Source organism: Centropristis striata, chromosome 9, assembly GCF_030273125.1.
Source record: "Centropristis striata isolate RG_2023a ecotype Rhode Island chromosome 9, C.striata_1.0, whole genome shotgun sequence".
Taxonomy (NCBI): domain Eukaryota; kingdom Metazoa; phylum Chordata; class Actinopteri; order Perciformes; family Serranidae; genus Centropristis; species Centropristis striata.
In genome coordinates, this window is record NC_081525.1 from 25665665 (window position 1) to 25686359 (window position 20695).

A 20695-nucleotide genomic window follows, 5' to 3' on the forward strand; every position below is an offset into this window, starting at 1 on the left:
CCAGCAGCGTATACAGCATCAGAACATGGTCCAGATTGGACAGAGAAAAAGACTGAAACTGTGTTCCAACTCTCTGTCGTCCTATCTCTCTCCATCTTCGCGGGGACGAAGCCGTTTTACCGCCTGTATTGATCATGTGCTTTTATAGGGCCAAGAGGATCATTCTGGGGAGTGGTTCTTCACATTCATTGCATTCTTTGCCCCAAATGACCTTGAGCAAAATCAAGTAATTGAACTAAAATGTTCAGTGTCATCAATCTCTGCCTACTGGTCCGTAACTGCTTTGACAGCTTAGGAGGGAAGATGGGATAACGGTTGGTTGAGCTCCTATAGATCCTTCAGTACATGAAGAAGACTGTCAAGGTCACATGTAAATGTTTGCATCCCGGAGATTAATCTGTTTATCATCTGGAGCATTATTACATAAAAAAAACATGTTGCAAGTTTATAAAATAGTGAAAGCGGTTTGTTTTTCTGGATTAGGTTTTTATCACAGTGGTTTAAAATCCAGAAGGTGAGAATTGTTATTTTGTTGTATCATCTTTTTTATTTCATTATGTTTGCATGCAGCATGTTTCACGTGAACTATATGAAGATTTGTTTAATGTCGTAGTATATGACTAAGTCCAAAAACTGAATAAAACTACAATTTTAGCAGCTCATGCCACAAAGAAAAAAAAGTAGTGTAGTGGTGTAGGTGCAAGTCCAAACCTTTTTTTGTCTGCATCCAGTGGCTCCTGTAATTTTTTACTTTATTATTGATGTGTCTCCACTGCTTATTGTGAACAGATCATTCATTCCAGCTACACAATTTTCTGTCTTTAATTTAATTTGTATTAAAGGACAGAATGCATGTCGTATTACTCCTTGGGCTGTTCTCATTCACTGATCATAGTACTTTAACCTATGAAAAGTAATGCACCATAATCAGGAGGCTATATTGACATCTGCTGTTGGGCCTCTAGTGGCCGTAGTAATTATGAGGGGACCAAAGGAGAAAATCGGTATAAACTCTGAGAAAGTCCATGTAAGGAGGAGGCCAGGAACTTGTGAATTAAATTCCCAATCTACATCAAGTTCTACCTATTTAACGGCGTCATACTTCATACAGAAGTAGTTATTTTAACCCAAACCATTATCTTTTCCCTGAACATAACAAAGTATCAGTCCCATTCAGTGGTGGAATGTAACTATGTAAATTTACTTAAATACTGCATTTAAGTAAAATTTTAAGGTACTTGTAGTTTACATGAGTATTTCCATTTTATGTAACTTTATACTTCTACTTCATTACATTTTGAGGCAAATATTGTACTTTTTACTCTACTACATTTAACTGACAGCTTTAGTTACTTTTCAGGTTGAGGTTGAACATAAAAACATGATAAATTTAAAGTGACTAGACATTTTTGTAATTAAACCACATAAAAGTATATTAAGTAGTTAAAATGAAAACGTTGCCTATATGAATGTGCATCAATAATGATAATCTAATAATATATTTAGAATATATAAAACAATCTGAGTGGGTCCATTCTGCATAACAAGTACTTTTACTTTTGATACTTTAAGTACATTTTAATGCTGATACCTTTGTACTTTTATTTAAGTAGCAGCACTTTTACTTGTAGTAGTCATTTTACAGTGTGGTATTAGTACTTTTACTTAAGTAAGGGACCTGAATACTTTTTCCACCACTGATCCCATTTCACAGAGTTGACCACGAGTATAAAAATGTGGTGTTTAGAATAACTCTTGTGAGCAGTGTATGTAAAAATTCTCTAAATGCTTTTTTGGAAGTTAAAACTGGAGCTAGACGCTCAATGCTAGTTCTCTCCTATGCCTCATATGACATACTGATGTTTTTGAAGTAGTCTAATCTAATGTTGAAAAAGGAAAGAAAAGAAAAGAAATCTGTCTATTTTCCATATAATTCTCCATGTTGTTGGAAAGCCAAATTGGAGAGCTGTCTTAACAACTACTCTACGCTATTTTGTTACTTTGATGTTGATGTTGATTTTCATGTGTGTAGGAAGAGAAAACAAACATATGCTGTTTTTCATTGTATCACAAGCAAGTATGTCACATAAAAGGAATTTATATTGCAAAAGTCAATCGTAACCATAGTATGTTCCATAGTAACCATACATGATTTGCAATTTAATACATTTATTTGGTCCAACAACAATGACAAAATTGCAAACACACAGTCTGGAGCTTCCAGTAACCTCAATTCAGCACCAAGGACAGCACAAATTCCTTTACTGTAGAGCAGATTACCTGATGTTTTTTAGACTGTCATAGGTTTCCAGTGACATACATTACACAATATCAGCGCTTTTACAGTTAGAGCTACACTGCAACTACCGAACATGACTTGAACTGTGGTCACTTTACAACATTGACTAAAATCAAATGATCCAAACAGTTATCCTATGATTTAATTTTGAGCTGCCACTGTGTGAAATTTCCCAGCGCAGCTTTAACAGATTAGGGGCTTTTTTGTTTTTACATTTTTCCCATGATTCTACTTTTACGGTGAATAATCTTCATTTAAAAGAAATACCACAATTTCTAAACCGACCCCCTAAATTGTGTTTACTTCACGCCCACGCATGCATGCAAATAAACAAACAAACATGCACACACAAACACACACACACAGATGCCCACGCTGGGCCGCAACAGAGACGGCAGAGAGAGGAAACAGATAGAGGAAAGCCTATGGAATGCCAGATAACAGGATTAGACTAATTACATTTCAACTGTGACCATGAATCCCGTTTGGATGTGCGACTTGTTTTCTCTCTGCTTACAACAGTAGCTGTAGAACTGTGGAGTTCAGACAAAATGGTGGTTTTCCAAAATAATGTGTGCTGAAATTTACTGCCAGACTGGCTTCTGAGACCAACACCTGAAATGGTCAGGAATAAAAAACAGTTAAACAGGGACAAAGTCCTGGGTTCAAGGCTTGAATGAACATTGATGGAGGGAAGATTGTCAGTCTTCAGCTTACCTGATCCACATTTTGGGGACAGAGGTGAAATTTACCTTGCAAAGGCAGCACATAGTTTTCACTTCTGTCATTGTGGTCTGACAAGGCCATGGAGGAAAGTGCATTTCAAGTACAGTGGATGACTTCCTGCAACTGACAAACATACAAAGTGCTGGCCTGTCTTTGCGTCCGATTTGGTGGTCAGTCTTTCCTTTTTAAACTATCGACATACTTATTTTTGAATAAAGCTTGGGGACATACTACACAACTTCCACATTCTTTACAGATTTTGAATAGACTTGAAGTACACATTACATGACTGGTTTCATCAGATTTTTGTATGACGACTGAAAGACTGGGGATCAAACACTTAACAGCTGTGCCTGATGATGGATCACAGACTAGGGTTGGGAATTATTCATCGATGATCAATTAATGATCATTAAGAATTTGGTCGATCACATGGAATTTTTAATCGATCTGTGTATTTTTTTAATTTTAATTTTATCCATGATTGCGTATCAGTACTCACTGAACTGAAACACAGCCCATAGTTCAGTTCTGCGGCCAAACGTGAATAAGCCAATGAGCTGAGAATTAAGTTGGATATAGCTACAGTTTGCAAACTGAAAGTTGCAATAACAATTATAAAACACACAGAAACAGAAGAGTATTAATTGGAGCAAAACTATCTTACTGTATCAAACCTTGCTAGTATCAATTACTGAGTTTAATTTTAATACAAAACTTAAAAAACGCAAATCACACTTATATATGAAGATTACTGTGAAAACTAACCTTATGCTTCTTCGGAGGCTTAAACATAAAACATTGAACTCCTTGACGTTATCTTTACAGTTTAATCTCAGTTGATTAAGTTTTACGATTGACAGGATCAAGTCTATTTTCTCTCTTTTCAAAGCATCTGCTATCTAAACAGGCTTTTGTATAGTACCGTTAACATATCTCATATCTTTTATTTTGCACATGTATGCATGCAGTGATTAATTGATCGTTAATGTTATAGATAATTGAGCTGGCAGGTTTCTTCCAAACACCCATCCCTATCACAGACTACATGATTTGTCAAACTGGCTAAAACCAACTGAATGCATCAAATTCACAAACTCTTGTGAGGGCAACAGTTTAAAGGGTAAACAAATATACTAGTTAGTGGCGCTAATGCACCGTGGTTTGCCAGCATTGTTTTGATATTTCCTGCTACTTCCTGTTGTCTTCTGTTGCTATTTCCTGTGTCTGGCTCAGAAAATTCAAAGTTCCTGAAGAACTGTATAACAGGAAGTTATAAGATGCATGTTTTCAGAACTATGTTAGCATAAGTGAGAAATTACATGCAATAATTTCTGAAAATATGATATTTTGGAGATTTATTCGCAGTAAAAGGCCAGGGACATCATTTTTTCAAATCTCCAAAATGTTAGCAATAAATGTCTTAATTTTAGCTCGACTACAATGCATTTTTTTTAAGAATCCAGTGGGCTTCAAAGGGAATTTGTCTAACAAAAATACAGTTTTGACACTGCAAACATTTAACTTGATGAGTAGGCAGGCTGGTGTCTTGCTCAAGCATTTCTTTGTCGCTGTGGGGAACCTGTTGCATTTATGTTACAGGTATGGATTACGTTTGCAGTGTGTTTGGGGGAGGAGAGACTGACACTGGACGACTGCTGGTCTGAGCAATTTAAGATCCAAAGAATCAATCTTGTAAAAATCCTCCAGGGCAGTCAAGGTCCTTCAGCCGCTCCTGAAGACTGATGGCCGACACTCCAGAGGGAACACTCCATCAGTGAGAGAGGGGGGGAGGGAGCTCATGAGATATTCTCATTACTCTGATTTGCCAAAAACAGCATATGGGAAACCTGCAGTTTCACAACATGAAGGGTTTTTATGCTACAAACAACTTTCAGGACAATGGAAAGCATTAGCGGAAGTGGAAACAATGGAGTGCCAACAAGCTGGTAAAACCTGAAAATATGAAACCAATGATTGCAGATGTGAAGGCGTTAAACATGTGTAGTCCAGTGTAGTGCACTGTCTCATACCATGACATAATCTAACATGGAGTGTAGCATACCGTTTACATATTGTAACAAGGAGAGAGTCATTTTATTTTGTTTTGCTCAAACCAGTTGTTAGCCTGCCAGGCCAGCACCATTTTTTTTTAGTTCCCCTCCAGGCTGACTACACCTGGCAAACATCAGCACTACTTTGAGCCTCAGGATACACAAGAGCCAACCAAGATGAATGACAGGTTTCAGCGTGGTAACTTGAACAGTGATGGTGAGATAGAAACATTTATATTCGGCCTCAAGCTAAAATGTTGCAGATTCAAGCTTTAGAGAAAAAATCAGCTTGTCCAAAACTGAAATGTGCTGAGCACCAGAATGCAGTGCAGCTTCAACTCAACAAAGTTATATACTGAGTGGCTTCTGTGAGGATTTCATTATTCATGGGATACCTGAGACGCAATGTATATATAATAAGTTTGCCACTTTGATGGACAATCTATAGACTTGTTGCCTTATTGAGTGTTTTTTGACAACTGTGGAGTGATGTGTGTCACAGGATCTCAAAATGATCTTTATTAAAGAGATTGTATGGATTTTTTAGTGAGGTGAGATTGATCAATAGTGGTCAAACTCCTTTGACAAAAAACAGCATTTCCATGTAACAGAACACGAGAGCTGCTCATAGACTGTCAAAAATATGGATGTAGTCTCTGTGACGTCACACAGGTTTATGAAGAGCTGAAATTAAGCTCAAGTGCGCATCTCCCTACTTTATCACACTACTATCACTCATGTACTTTATCTTGGCAGTTGCTGACCCCTCCTAACTCCCAGCTGATCCAAAATAAAGGGCATAGAGGTGGAGCAGGTTTGAGCTGAGGCAGCAGCGAGCAACCTGTGAGGGCAGCTACCTGTGAGTCAGTGTGGCCATGTCCTTACTTATATATAACTTTAAGCCTTGATGTGAATTACATGGGCGAGTTGTATTAAAATTCAACCCCCCACATTTCTCTTGAAAGGAGAAATAAGCTATAGAAACCAAATTATATATTTTTTGGCAAGGCTGTAAACATCTTTATTTCTGCTGTAAAGTTAAGCATTTTAATTTGTGAGTCAATGAGGATTGACTCCCTTTTGGAGCCAGCCTCAAGTGGCCAGTTTAGGAATTGCAGTTTTTGGCACTTCACTTCTCAGCCTCGGAGGTTGACATTTGGAGCTGCTGGACTACCACTGCCTCGATCATTAACTTTTCGTTTCTTTGGACTTTGGTTAATCCAAATTAACCCTTTAAAAACTAGACATAACAAAAGGTGGGAGTAGACCAGCAACTTGTGTGTTCTGTGAGGTAAAATTACTGTTATTGTCAAAGGACGGTGGCTTTGAGGAGATCATAGTAAGACTTTAGCTCCCTTTGCATAAACTTAAACAGGATTGTCTGACAGGAAGTAAAATTCTAAATATAGTGTACACTTAAACTGATACAGATTTTGTTAGGTGGCTAAAATAAGTTTTGCTGCTGATCCTGTCCACAGCATACAATGCTGAGCTTCCCCAGCCTGCTTCTCCAAACTGGGTGCATGCCGACTGCCATCTACTGTAAGCAATACACTGACTATGGATAAGTAGCTCATACAACACCACTCCAAGAAACACAAACTATTGCTTAAATATGCTATGTACAGTACTATAAGCTGGTTGAAATGTCATGAGTCCACTGCTTCAGAGTTCATATGTATATTATACTGCAGTATCATTTGTTAGATTATTATCAATAGATTATTATTATTATTAGACACAGTGGTGAGTGCTGAGGTACAGTAATGCTATTTAGTAAATGAAACACTTGCGCTTTTTGTGCGCTGTCTGCAGCTAAGTGCTATGAAGACTCTGGTGTCTGTTGTAATGGATGTTTTATTGGGACGTCCTGATTTATTTGGTAATGCATGAGTACATGTCCGCCTGAGTGGATTCTGTATGTGCAGTATGTGTATGAGAGCATCTTATCAGTATACAGGGCTCTTCAGGCAGTATGGGGATTGAAGGCCACTCTAATCTGGACCCAATGGTGACTGATCCAGCTCTCTTTCTGCCTGTGCACAGCATGCGTGTGTGTGTGTGTGTGTGTGTGTGTGTGTGTGTGTGTGTGTGTGTGTGTGTTTGTGTGTTTGTGTGTGTGTGTGCTGATGCAGATAGCTCATTTCTCTCTGTAGTTTGTCAACGAAGTGAACTCAAATTAATCTAACCAACAAGTTCTGTCTGAAAGTGCATGCAGAGCAACATGTAAATGGGGGAAACAAATCTGTTATTTTGTGTGTCTGAGTAAAGGATGACGTGGTGACAGCGGTGACTCCATTTCCATTTCCTCCATGCAGTACAAGTCACTGCGCTGGCATTAATTATGAAAAATAGTTTGGTGTACTGAGTCTGAAATTGCACGCAGTGGAGAGAGTTATGATGAATGATGTTAAGAGGAATCTGTCAGCTGCCATCCCGTTTGGTCTCCACAAATAATTGAAGGCTAGTGTACTTTCTGACAGAAACATGGTTTATGAGCTCAGCGCCAATGTAGTGGTTCAGATCGCACCGCCTCCTTTTCTTCTCTGACAGCACTTCCAGCTCAATGTGTCTTTAATGTAAAAAACCCACCCAGCTCTCAACTTTCAGCTTTCAACTGGACACATTGTCAGCTTGAGATGTTCAGCACGTTTCAGGAGTTACTGTGTGATGCAGTTTGGTCCTTTAGTGTTTTGCTGATCTCGACCTGCCTCGTCTTCTACCACTGCAGGTAGTCCCTCTCCATACTCCATGGAAGCTGCCATTCTGTTTATACCAAGGGGCAACACCTACATATAATATACTAGTTAGTGGCGCTAATGCACTGCTGTTTGCCAACGTCGTTTTGATATTTCCTGCTACTTCCGGTTGTCTTCTGTTGCTATTTCCTGTGTCTGGCTCAGAAAATTCAAGTTCCTGAAGAACTGTATGACAGGAAGTTATAAGATGCGTGTTTTCAGAACTACGTTAGCATAAGTGAGAAATTACATGCAATCATTACTGAAAATGTGATATTTTGGAGATGTATTCGCAGTAAAAGGCCAGGGACATCATTTTTTCACATCTCCAAAATGTCACTAATAAATGTCTTATTTTTAGCTCAACTACAACGCATTTTTTTAAGAATCCAGTGGGCTTCAAAGGGAATTTGTCTAACAAAAATACAGTTTTGACACTGCGAACATTTAACTTGATGAGTGAGCAGGCTGGTGTCTTGCTCAAGCATTTCTTTGTCGCTGTGGGGAACCTGTTGCATTTATACAGGTTACAGGTATGGATTGCGTTTGCAGTGTGTTTGGGGGAGGAGAGACTGACACTGGACGACTGCTGGTCTGAGCAATTTAAGATCCAAAGAATCATTCAACACTGAGTCTGAAAAGTGAAGCCAATGTGGAAGTGCACGTTGCTTATCCAGAGCTAGCGTTAGCAGATAATTTAGCATCCTCCTACCCAGCTCCTCCCTCTTGTCCTAATATGAACACTTCTGGCTTGAAAGAACAAATATAGCGACAGCCAAAATGCTAAACATAAGTTAAGACTATGTCGACTTCTTTAATACATTCTGTTGTTTGGACTACAAACTAAAATGTCTTTAATGTCATGATTATGGACACAAGCATCCAACATCGCAATAAACAGAGAGAAGACAGACAACTGAAAACACATGGGATATTACTGGACAGAGATGCATATCACACAAAATAAGTTTTCATATGAGTTGTTGCTTTAATATTTACATTTGGAGAGATGGCTGTGCACATGTAGCCTGGCTATCACCAGACTATATCACAAATGAGATCTAGTCTGGCCACCACCTATTCATTTTTCTGTAGAGGAGGCGTGGTTTATGATCCTCCAGAGCTGTTTATTGGGTGCTACGAATGTCTATCATAAGCGTCCGTATGTAGCTCTTAGCCATCGTATCAGTTATACCAGATGACGTATGTAGAGCGACAGAAATTGATTAAATAGCCAGACGAGGCCATCTCTACTTTGAGACTAAAATGCTCAATTCTGCTTCTGCAATGTTTTTTTGCAACATGTTCTGACTCTGACAGTCAGACAGTCAGACAGTAGACTCTAACAGTCTACTGTGTGTGCTTGTGTGCATGTGTGTGTGTGTGTGTGTGCGTGTGTGTGTGTGTGTCTGTGAGAGAGTGTTGCTTGCTGCTTTGCTTCTCCAGTTCTCGCTTTCTGCAAGACTATTTATTTTTACGCCTTATTCCCCCTCATGTCATTCAGACTGATTTTATGGGCAATAGACAAGCTGCAGCCAGTCTCTTGGCGGCTCCGCTGTCCCCCGGTTCGTAGCGAGATAACCGGTGTTACAGCAGCGAGCGGTAGTGGGGCTAGTTGGTAGATTAGGCTTTTGCCAAATCCTGTCGGAAGCAAGGCTAAAACATCCTTTTTCGTGATGAAACAGGAGTTTAAAGTCAAACATTGTTCTTCTTTTAAAATCTTTTAAAACTTTCGCTCTAAACGATTAAAAACGCCGTCTACAGCTAGATCGAAAGAGAGTTTGCGTCTGCTGCAGCCATGTTGGATCCGTAAGAAAACTACAAAACTACAAGCTTCCATCTGTCAAGTACATTGTCTTGCCGTCCCTCCCCGTTCTGTGATTGGACCCCTAAAACAGGGCTAAGCAAGGGCCATAGTTTCCAGACGGCCTGCAGGTTCAAAATGAAATCCAGCGTGCAGAGCAGTATGGGAATACCCAGGCTAGTGCACATGTCCAAAAAATGCAATACCCACATGAACAGTAGAGGCAGTGTAGGATCAGTACTCACTGTTGTCACAATGTGCTTGAATTAAATATCATCTAAAGTTTCATGAAGGTTTTGATTTTCCTAGAGGTCACATCTGGACATTTCTAACTACAATGAAATGGCTACTGTGGTGACTAACATCATCACGCACTAATAAAATTGAGCTACTTGAATCCACAATACTCTCAGCTTTCCAGTCATGCCTAATTTATGCAATTCAAAGACTGTTTAGAGAACCTAGTATACAGAAATATTCAGCTACAATAAGTGAAAATAACACATTTATTTACTGCATGAGAAAGACTGCAAGGCTCTTGCTCTAAACTGCATGGTATTAGCATAAAGTCATGACATGTCTGTAAAGAGGAGACTCATTGGTACCCATAGAATCAATTTTATTCTGATATCTTGAGTTCAGAGTTCAAGGGACCCCTTTGAAAATGGGTATATCAGTGTTTCCTTGCAGATATTTGGCCTTACCTTGGAGCGCCACTTAGCCCCCTTCCTGACAAGCTAGCATAGTATTGTACCATTGAGTTCCTTTGGTTTTCCAGATGCATATGATACCAATATCCTCATGGTGACATTTAAAGTGAGCCTCCTACAGCCTCTGAAATACAGAAACTTGTTAAGGAGTTGAAGAGGTTAATGGCTCTTATTTCCACCATTTTTATCCATTGAGTTGTTTGGCTTCCTATGTCCAGTTGTGTTTGTGTTGGACTTGTTAGAAGTTATCACAGATAAGGTTTAGTTGCTTTGCTCTTGTAGTTATCTGGTGAGAAGACCTGCAGATGCAACCATCTCTACAGTGAGGAGGCCAGATCTCATTAGGCTGGGCTCTAATTAAATCTGGACTTCATTGACACTTTGCACAGTAATGGACTGACAGAATTCATCTATCATGCCACATGTGCAGTACAATCTACTCACATGAAATCTTAACACACACAAACAACACACACTTCACTCCATTTAGACATCAAACAGCAGGAATCATTAGTGACAGGCTGAGAAATTAGCTCTGTGTGCTCATGCAGAAATGTGTGAAGTGTGTGTGACAACCTCCATCCATTCCCTTCTTACATGCATTTTTACCTTCTCCACCCTTTTCTCTTCCCTTCTTTCATCCTTGCATTCCTTTATCTACCTACACAAAAAAATCCCCTCTACTCCAATCATGGGTTTGACATGTTTTTATCAGCAGTAATAGATTTCTCTTCACCTAGACAAGTCTCAGCCTGCAGATTAAAACCAATAAACAACTGAGCCCCTCGCTGCTAAATCACTTTTACTGCTGCTCTGCCATAATGCTGCATGCATGTGTTTGATTGCGGATGAGATAGAGAGACACTTGTCAAGAAAAAGCACATTTGAGGATTTGGAGACTTTTATATTTTCATTTGAAATACTATGATTCTCAGTTTCTTTACTCTCTATATGACTCTCTATCAAAGATTCTAAACTGGACAGCTAACACTACTATTGAGTAGACATTGTGAGTAAAACTTACGGAAACTCAAAAAATTGCCATTGAAAAAAGAAACATTTGGATGAAAAAGGTCCACTGAAAAATAAAACATAGGCATAAAAAAACTCTTTCTTTTAATTATAAGTTTTTCTTACCATTTTGGCATGGAGGGGAATGATTTGAGGGGAGGGAGAGCTTGGTTTACACATAATCTGCATACAGTGTTTCCTTATTCAATGTCAAAACTTACTGTCACTGTTCTAACATTATAGCAAACTCGACATCACCATGTCGCTTTCAGAGTGACTGTTGTTGTTACCAAAAATAGCCTGGTCGCAAACTGCTTGCTGTTAGCACATAATGCATATACCCCAGCATTGCAGCTATGCCATGGCAGGTGTGTTGTTCAGGACCAAAGGAAGAACAGTGTTAAGTGTGAAGTGTGTGGATGAGCGGTTCTCGAGAAAGCTGCAACCGGCAACACCAGAGGCCGGGTTTATGCTTTGAGTAGATTTATTCTGTTCCAGACTGTCTTATATTTCCTCCCTGTTTCCTTCTTTCCTCTCTTTCTGTTTTTGCTTATTTTTGAATTTTGTTTCTTACTTTCTTTGTTATTCCTAGTCATCCTAGTCATCCTAGTCATCCTAGTCATTGTAAGTCATTATCTAGTGCCAGTGCTCATGTTTCTGTGTGTGAGATAGTTTTGTGTTATCTCAGTGCCCCCTTGTGGAGAGAAATGTGTAAAGCTTCTTCAATTGACTTATACTTTCCATTTTTTTTAATCATTTCCTCTCCCCTCACAGATGTTCATACAGTGTGGCTATCCTGCGTGTGACCTCTCACCTTTGACCTCTGATTTGACTCTTCTTCACCCTTACAACCTTCAAACACTCTTCTGATGTAAGTCTATCTATCTATCTATCTATCTATCTATCTATCTATCTATCTATCTATCTATCTATCTATCTATCTATCTATCTATCTATCTATCTATCTATCTGTCTGTCTGTCTGTCTGTCTGTCTGTCTGTCTGTCTGTCTGTCTATCTATCTATCTATCTATCTATCTATCTATCTATCTATCTATCTATCTATCTATCTATCTATCTATCTGTCTGTCTGTCTGTCTGTCTGTCTGTCTGTCTGTCTAAATATGTTGTTTCTCTGTCTTCAGGTGTTAAGCAACTTTGCTGAACGTGAGTATTGACAATGAAAATAGGTGGTAATTTCAGCTGTCTAATGTAAATAAACAATCAATAAGGCTTGTAATAATAATGAAATATGTACATTCTTTATGATGGCAGCCAATAATGCACACTTCTGTCTTATGTCATTTACATAATGCATGTTGTCTACCTCGTTCTCTCCACATAATAATAGAATGACCTTTAGAGTTTGCTCTATTAACATAGAAAATGTATTCCAGCACATTGCAGCTGTGTTTATTGTGATGTTGACCTTTGCATGATTTGATTAAACTTCATATTTGCCGTGCAGCGGGAGACTCTTGTTAATGATGTCACTTCCTGTGCCCGTGTCAGAGTTTGATGGAGAGCTGGTCGGATGACAGCTGGAACTGTTGTCATAACCGGAGGAATACTGGCCACAGTGATACTTCTGTGTATCATAGCTGTGCTCTGTTACTGTAGACTCCAGGTATGCCTCATTAAGTGTCTGTAAATCGCACTGCAATATTACAGTTATACTTCTACTGCACTGTGTTATCACCTCACAGGAGAACAATGTATAAACATTGTTTTCAAATTGCAAATGGTCATTAAAAAAACACATGCACACACACACACACACACACACACACACACACATATATATATATATATATATATATATATATATATCAAACTAGAACTTTCTCTCTTAATACGTTTTTAAAACTTTTCTATCAAATTCTTTTCTCAGTTCTCATTGCAGCTTGTCCTGGCTCAGTGGAGATCAATGTCATTATCTTAAAATAAAGGACAGAATTAAATATGGCACTTCTTTTGTATCAAGAAACAGCATGCTTGAAGCATATTGATTATATTGGAAAAAGTGATTTATTCAATGATCTGTTGGCATATTTCTTTAGAAAACGATCAAACTCACTGATGGATTTAATGTTGTAGACTGAAATGTCTGTTTATGTTGAGCTTTAATGGACTTTCCTCTGTCTCTCTGTAGTATTACTGCTGTAAGAAGAATGGGTCTGACAGCGGCTCCATCTCTCAGCAACACTTTGCCTGCAATGCCTGCAGTGTCACCGGCCTGGACGGGTCGATCGCCACCCCGCTGTCCATGTCGCCACCTGAGCCGCCAGGATCCTCTGACCCCACCAAACCCACAGGGAGGCAACGCAGCTACTGCCCCACCTGCTCACCCTATGACTCGCCCTTCTACATCCGTACCACCGATGAGATGCGCAATGGTGGCGAGCGAATCACCTACATGCCCACACACTATGAGAACCAGGCTCTGGCGATGCCGCTGCCTGCCGTCCGAGGCTCCCTGCTGAGGGAGACCCAGCGAGGCCGGCCTCCTGACTTCTACACCAACACCCGAGCTATCAGCACTGAGGTGTGACCACCCCAAGCCCCCCAACACCACACACTCACACACACAGACACCCCTCTCTCCACTTGCACACACACCAGCACCACCACTCACAACCACAAACATCATTTTGGTAACTTCTGCAGCTGCCAGTGAGGATCTGTTGGATAAAGGCCCATTGTTTGTGGAGGTTTTCACATTTATTTAGGGTTTGTGGGGATTTAAGTACAGATTATTCATGACAGCAGCTGAGGACTAAAGTGTGTGATAAACAGGGATTACTTTCAAAACCTACTTCCTCAATTTATACCCTTAAATTTTTAGTTTTCATGTTCACTAAGATAGCAATTCTGTAAGTGACAGTAGATAAAACTGTAGATTTCTTGTAAGAAAATATCCCACATGAAGGGCATGGTTGTAAATTTGTAAACTGTCTGTTGACTGTTACTGTGTCTTTACTGACTGAGGGCTATCTTAGATCATTTATGATTTTATTTTGCTACACACCCTCCTAATGACTGCCAAATACACAAAAAAGGAGTATGATGTAATAAACATGAAGCAATCCTGTCATGATAAGCAGAATGGAGACTGAAATATATTTTAAAAGTTACAAGAAGGAAGAGTCAACATCCCCTCTACAGTTTTCTGGATCTCTGAAAGCATGCTTGAGTGACGACTGGAGCTTTCTCTATGCAAGCTATCTGGAAAACTACTGCAGTACTTTGTCTCCAGCCATCTTCTTTCAGCAGTTTTTGTCTCATTGTGTAACTGAATTGGAGGAATATTGAAAGCACGGTGCACACTCGGTACGACATGACAATGCTGCACATGTAGATAGACATACAAGCATTTAAAACCGAAACATGGATACAGTAGTTCTCTTGGATTGCCAGATCCACATTGAACCCACACTCTTTCCCCTGAGGTGTAAACCTGTTAACATGCAAGGACGTTTGAGTCCTTGAACGCAACAGTGGCAAGCTTGAAATGAACTGAGTGAACTTCTCTTCTGACAGTGATGCAAAAAGTTTGATATGTAAATATAAATAACCAGAAAGCTATGAAAGTGTCTCTTAATCCCACTGTGTTCTTGACAAGATGCACCCTGGGATTTGAACATGATGTATTTTGAATGAGGGGAGTGTGATTTACTAGTTTGTGCTATTTTGTCGACACACTCCTCCTATACTCCTGTACTATTCTCATGTTGAAATGCAAATAACCATGTCATTTCTTTCCATGTTTTATTTTTCATCTTGTGAGGAAGTCAGAATACACATTTACGTGATTGAAAACTGTTTCACTGTGCTCATTTTCTACATTACACTTACCCAGCATTGCTTGTCATGCACAATAATATTTCCTGTGATATTTGTCTTTATATTTATGTGTACAGTAGGATTCAGTAAGGCTGAATAAGCAGCAGTGCAAGAAACCTGCAGGGACTTGCATGGTGTGGCAATGTTGGTTATTTTTGCAAGATTTCAAGACAGGCCTGGAGTTAACATTCAAGCATTAAACAACAGTTCATCTAACATAATTCAAATTTATTAATCAGCAGCTACTTTATTTATTTCTCAGTTACTTCAGGTTAAATAGATGCCAACTGCAGTGCCATTAGTCTGTATATCTTGGAACTTTTCAAGACCATTCTACACAATTTTTATTTTTATAGATTCACTTAAAAGGGCAAATAAATGTACAGAGGACAGGCTTAATGAAAGATTATCAGTAAAAGTTGATAGGTTTGATTCTGGTGACATCTGGCCAGAAATGTCTGGAATCTCTGAAGAGGATTCAGTGAAATAAAACCAGTGTTTCTCCATGTTGTTGTCCATCACCACAGATAAATATTATTAGTCATAATTTGTTTATTTAGGCATTGTATTAACTATATATTTTACTACTTACTTAAACAGTTAACTTTGAAAAAACAAAAACAAAAAAAAGATTTTTAGAAATGTGGTTAAAACAAATATCGTACCTGACGAATACAGAAACAGTAATATTTGACTGTGTTAACTTTTGACAATTAAAGATTTGTAACTGCTTGAAACGACTATTTGTCTGATGATTGACAACACTACACACAGACACACACAGACATACATAGACACACACACACACACACACACACACATATACAAACACATCATGTCACAGATATTTCTTTGTATAAATCTAATAGTCATCATGCGCTCTGAAGGCAGCATGAACTTTGACCTAATAATTGTCATGAGGCAAACAACCACTGTCAGATGCTGAAAATCATTTCAGATCAAAACATGTATCTAATCTATGTTGTTCCCTAAAGCAGTGGTTCCCAACCTTTTTCTTGAGGGACCCACATTTTTACCAATGTAAATTTTGGCGACCCCCTCTCTGTGTTATGGGACAGTGGTACAGTCTTAAATTTGATAGCCACCTGCAGTCCACATAGTATCTCAGCCATTTTAATGCAAGCAAGTTTAATCAGTGTTTCCCCAATGTTGTGTGGCTTTTTGGCTTGCGCAATAAGAAGAGAGCACTCAAAAGACACAACCGTTGACTGCTACTGGTCGCTTCCAGCTTTTTTAAAACTGTGTTTTAAAATGTGTTGGGGCCTGTTTGTGACAACGAGTTCCCTTTTTCTGAGGAAAAACTCTTTGGGTTTACCCACCATCTCAGGATGTTTAGTTGTCTGGTGTCGCTTCAGTTTGCAGGGTTTCAAACTTTCATTTGCCAGTTTCTCACTGCAAAAGATGTATTTGGCTCTAATTTTGTCCATTGCTTCTATGAAGCCAAACTCAATGTAACTTTCATGGTACCCTCTCTTTTTCTTTTTGAGATATTCAGCATTCTCGTCTCCCTGACGCTTCAACATTTTTCCATTGGCTCTCTGTTTCTTTTGCTAGGTGAGGTTACCTCTGTGTATACTGCAGGAGGGATGTTACACACGCCCTTATTCTCGCAAAATAGCCTATATTTTTAAACTTTTCTGCAGGGATTTTTTAAATATAAATAAATAAACATTTAGTTGTTTTTGTCACACTAATGAATTTAATTCTGACTCATCTATATTTAAACACATTAGATTTATTACACCTCTTAAAATCAAGAGGGCTTCGCTACCCACCGTGGATCCTTGGGGACCCCCCTGGGGGGTCTGGCCCCCTGTTTGGGAATCACTGCTGTCAAATATAAGCCTTGATAGCTGTCATACTTTTTCATATTTTCCTAATGTGATTATTCAGCTAGAAAGCAGAGACGCTGATATGACTCTACCTGATGGGAAATATTTCAATATATATATAAAATATATATCAATAAATAAATGTTTGTGTGCTTATGTAAGGAAGCCGATTTCCGCTAGTGTGATGGGGGGAAAAAAAGATTCTGTAAGTCTTATAATAAGAAACTTTGTCAGTGAGTATAGGATAATGGATAAAAAACCTTCTCAGAATACTTAACTTATATCTTTTGAGAAAGTTTCTCACTATTTTGAGATACAAACTTATTATTTTGTACAGAAGCCTAATGCGTTTACTTGAGAAAAAATATTTGCTTGTTTTTCTCAATTAATTAGATAATTATCTCTGAATTGTGCCCTCAAGTAATTATTATTTTTTTAAAGAATCAAGCAATCTTTTAGGCTGGAGCCAATCCAAGTTGACATTGGGTGAGAGACAGGGTACACTCTGGACAGACTACCACAGGGCAGACAAATAGAGACAGACAACAGTTCACACTGTCATTCACATCTATGGGCAATTTAGAGTGACCAATTAAACCTAAGCTGCATGTCTTAAGACTGTGTGCCGAAGCTGGAGGACCCTGTGAAAACCCACACTGACACGGGAAGAATAATGCAAACTCCACACAGAAGAGCTGCAAGACAGATTCGTACCTACAACCTTCTTGATGTGGTGGTGAAACCAATAATCCACCTAAATCAATTTAGTTAATTAAAAAAACAGGGCAGATAATGTGAGTGAATGCAATTACTTAAGACATTGTTTAGAGAAAATTGCTCACTATTGAGTTCTTGCTCACTATAGTCATTATTTTGAGAATGTTTCTCATTGTAATGACTGAGAGTTTTTCTACTGCCCCCCCCCCTTTTCTATCTTGTGATGTTTTTTCATTACAAGTTTCGTTTTTCTTTCTATTGGCAGAAATTGGATTTCCATACATTTAAAAGTGGCAAAAGATAAAAAATCTCTAATAAAATATTGTTATCATGTGATTGCAAAAGGTGTGTGAACCAGACAATGTGTACAGCGCATGCGTAAAATTCCGCTAACATTCCAAACCGGAAGGCGTGTCAGTAAACTCCCGAGTGGTTCATCTTCTTAAACATATACGATCTTTGCTGCAACTCTTCTGACAGCTAGCGAGCAACTCCTCTCCGCTCTAAACAAGTAAGTTGACAGCCCTTTTGTTAATAACTGTGTTGTTTTCCGCGTCCTGTATGCATGTAGTAATTAGAGAAAGGCTGCTTGCCTTCTTTATTTCCACGCCATGTTCCTCCGGAGCCAGGCGGGGTGTTGCTGAGTGAGGTCGCCCCTCCAGATAGTGCTCCAACTGTTTTGGACTTCGAGCTGGTTAGCGTTAGCCACACTTAGCTTTAGCTCGCAGGTCTAGCCTGACACACATAGGTATTTCCTGTTTAGCCTGCATTCACCTGTCCTGACAGCTTGCTCCTTGTCTACAGGTCAGCGTGTGACAAACCTACTGTCATTATGTTATTGTGTAAAGGTTGTGCTGACTGCACGGATAAGTTAGCGTGCCGCTAGCTAATTTTGCCTTGCCTGTCTATGTCTCTGTGTTGTTTGTAGTAGCTAGCTGCTGTGTGAGGAGTCTGTCCACGTTACAAGTCCTCTGCCAATTTCATTTAGCCCTCTAAATGTCCGTGTTGAAATAGATAAGCTGCCAGACAAAGCTGACCAGCTGCTGATGATGAGAGAGACTGTGATTGGCTCCATCCAGGCCTGCAGACACCACACCAGCAACACTTTACTGCAGCAATTTGGATAAAATCTCTCCTACCACAGCATTGGAAATCATTCCATTGAGTTTGGTCATTGTTTACAAACACTGATAAACGAGAAACATCTAGAGTAATGATGTCATCAGGTGATACTGAACCATTTACACAGCATTAGTGTATTGATTCAGAAAGGGCTCATAAAATTTAGCTCTTCTGTGAAATATTTTACCAAATTAAGTTTTATTTAATCTAGAGGTGTGTTGTAGAAAATGTACACATACCTCAGTAACATCACTTCAGTTGCTGTCATGGTGTCACAGGATTTTTTCTTTGGATCAGCTCAAGGATCTGTGTTTGTGTGACATCATTGCTTTTCAGTTGAAGCAGAGACTTGAGAACGTTGAGACTCAACAAGCAATAACTGAAGCACGACTGGCTGATATTAACAAAAAATTCACTGTGTTTCTGACCTTGAAAGACATAAGAAAAAGTCTGTTTGAACTTAATTCAGCCCCATTAGGCAAGAGTTACTCCAAGCAAAGATTTAAATATTGTTGCACTAAATTAAGCTCCACAGCATAGGGCTATATGGTTGTGATTTGAAGTCCCACATTCTTCATAGGGATTAGTAGAATATTTTCTAACTGTGGTTCAATTAGTGTTGAAATGCTAAAGCTGCACTGGTTGATATCTGCAATATTTCAAAATTAAAGTTGCTCGTGTAGAGTGACAACAGTCAAGGATTAATTGTAAATATTTAGTATATATATTTAGTTTATAGTATATTATTTTTCATTTTACAAGAAAAAATACCAGCTGTTTTCAGAAACTTGAATATAAAGATATCCTATTTTCTGTGTTTTAAATGTGGGTTATACTTTTGGTTTTGGACTACTGGACTGGACAAATCATGACCTTAAAGTTTTGAGGCACTGTTTGTTAAAAGTATCTAATTGGGATTATTTTGACAGATATTGTTTAGGATTCACAATATTGGAGGGAATGATCATTGTTCTTATTTTGACACACATTTTGCCGTCAACAGATGTAACTTGTAACTTCTGCGATTTGGATATTGCTATCGTCCATATTGCAGGTTTGATAAAATTCAGACTGATTATCAGCCCTGTTTTGGAGGTTCTTGACTAACGGTAGATTGTGAACAAATAAATAGGTCAAGTACTAGTTGGATGTATGCCTGGTTTTAGGATTGGCACTAAACCAAAGTGGCCTTTTGTTTTGTGTCTTGATGGAGAGGAGCTTATTTGTCATGAAGAATATACTTTTATAGGAAGTGCCATTACACAACCAGCCAGAAACTAACCAGCATTTCAATAATTAATTAGCTTGCATTTCACATTGATACATCAGATTTTCGAAATTGTGTAGTCTATTAAAAGTCTTGTATGTCGTGTTGTGTTGTTTCTCTGTCGTACAGTCTTTAATACAGGTTGTCATAACAGTATACTTCATTTGCAACTGTAGTCAGACTATCATAAACAGACCATTAGACAATGTATTTGACTATGAAAATAACTCTTTAGCATCAGACCTAACGGGAAGTGATTCAATGACAGGTGTTAGGTGTCACCAGAAAGCAGACACTCTCTTGTGTTCACCAAAGAGCCTCGGAGCAGGTTTCAGTGCCAGCTACAGAGGAGGCTGAGCTGTTTGTGTGCAGAGTCACCTGGCTCTGTGTTGTTCTCATGTTAGGACTGAGGACTGAGGTTACGTGTAACAAGATGTGGGATGGATTCTTTTGAACAGAAAGGTTTCCAGCAACATTTATATCAACTCCAAACCCTGATGAATCTCACGACCTAATCCTAGTATGGAGTTACTGATCCATTGTAACAGATTA

The 20695-nt window shown here is 38.8% G+C and overlaps 2 protein-coding genes across 3 annotated transcripts in view; both read left to right on the forward strand.

Annotated features, from left to right (window-relative positions):
* fam163ab (family with sequence similarity 163 member Ab) overlaps window positions 1–15921 on the forward strand; it is a 33970-nt gene extending 18049 nt beyond the window's left edge. For both annotated transcript variants that reach the window (XM_059341293.1, XM_059341292.1), the window contains 4 exons: window positions 12117–12213; window positions 12487–12508; window positions 12854–12968; window positions 13494–15921. In XM_059341293.1, coding sequence (XP_059197276.1) covers window positions 12876–12968; window positions 13494–13892 — 492 coding nt within the window. In that variant the 5' untranslated portion in view covers window positions 12117–12213; window positions 12487–12508; window positions 12854–12875 and the 3' untranslated portion in view covers window positions 13893–15921. The remainder of the gene's footprint in view (window positions 1–12116; window positions 12214–12486; window positions 12509–12853; window positions 12969–13493) is intronic.
* A 2236-nt stretch (window positions 15922–18157) lies between these two features.
* The window catches only part of rabgap1l (RAB GTPase activating protein 1-like), a 190718-nt gene continuing 188180 nt past the window's right edge, over window positions 18158–20695 (forward strand). The window contains exon 1 of the mRNA XM_059340861.1: window positions 18158–18265. The gene's annotated coding sequence lies outside the window, so the exon portion shown is untranslated. The remainder of the gene's footprint in view (window positions 18266–20695) is intronic.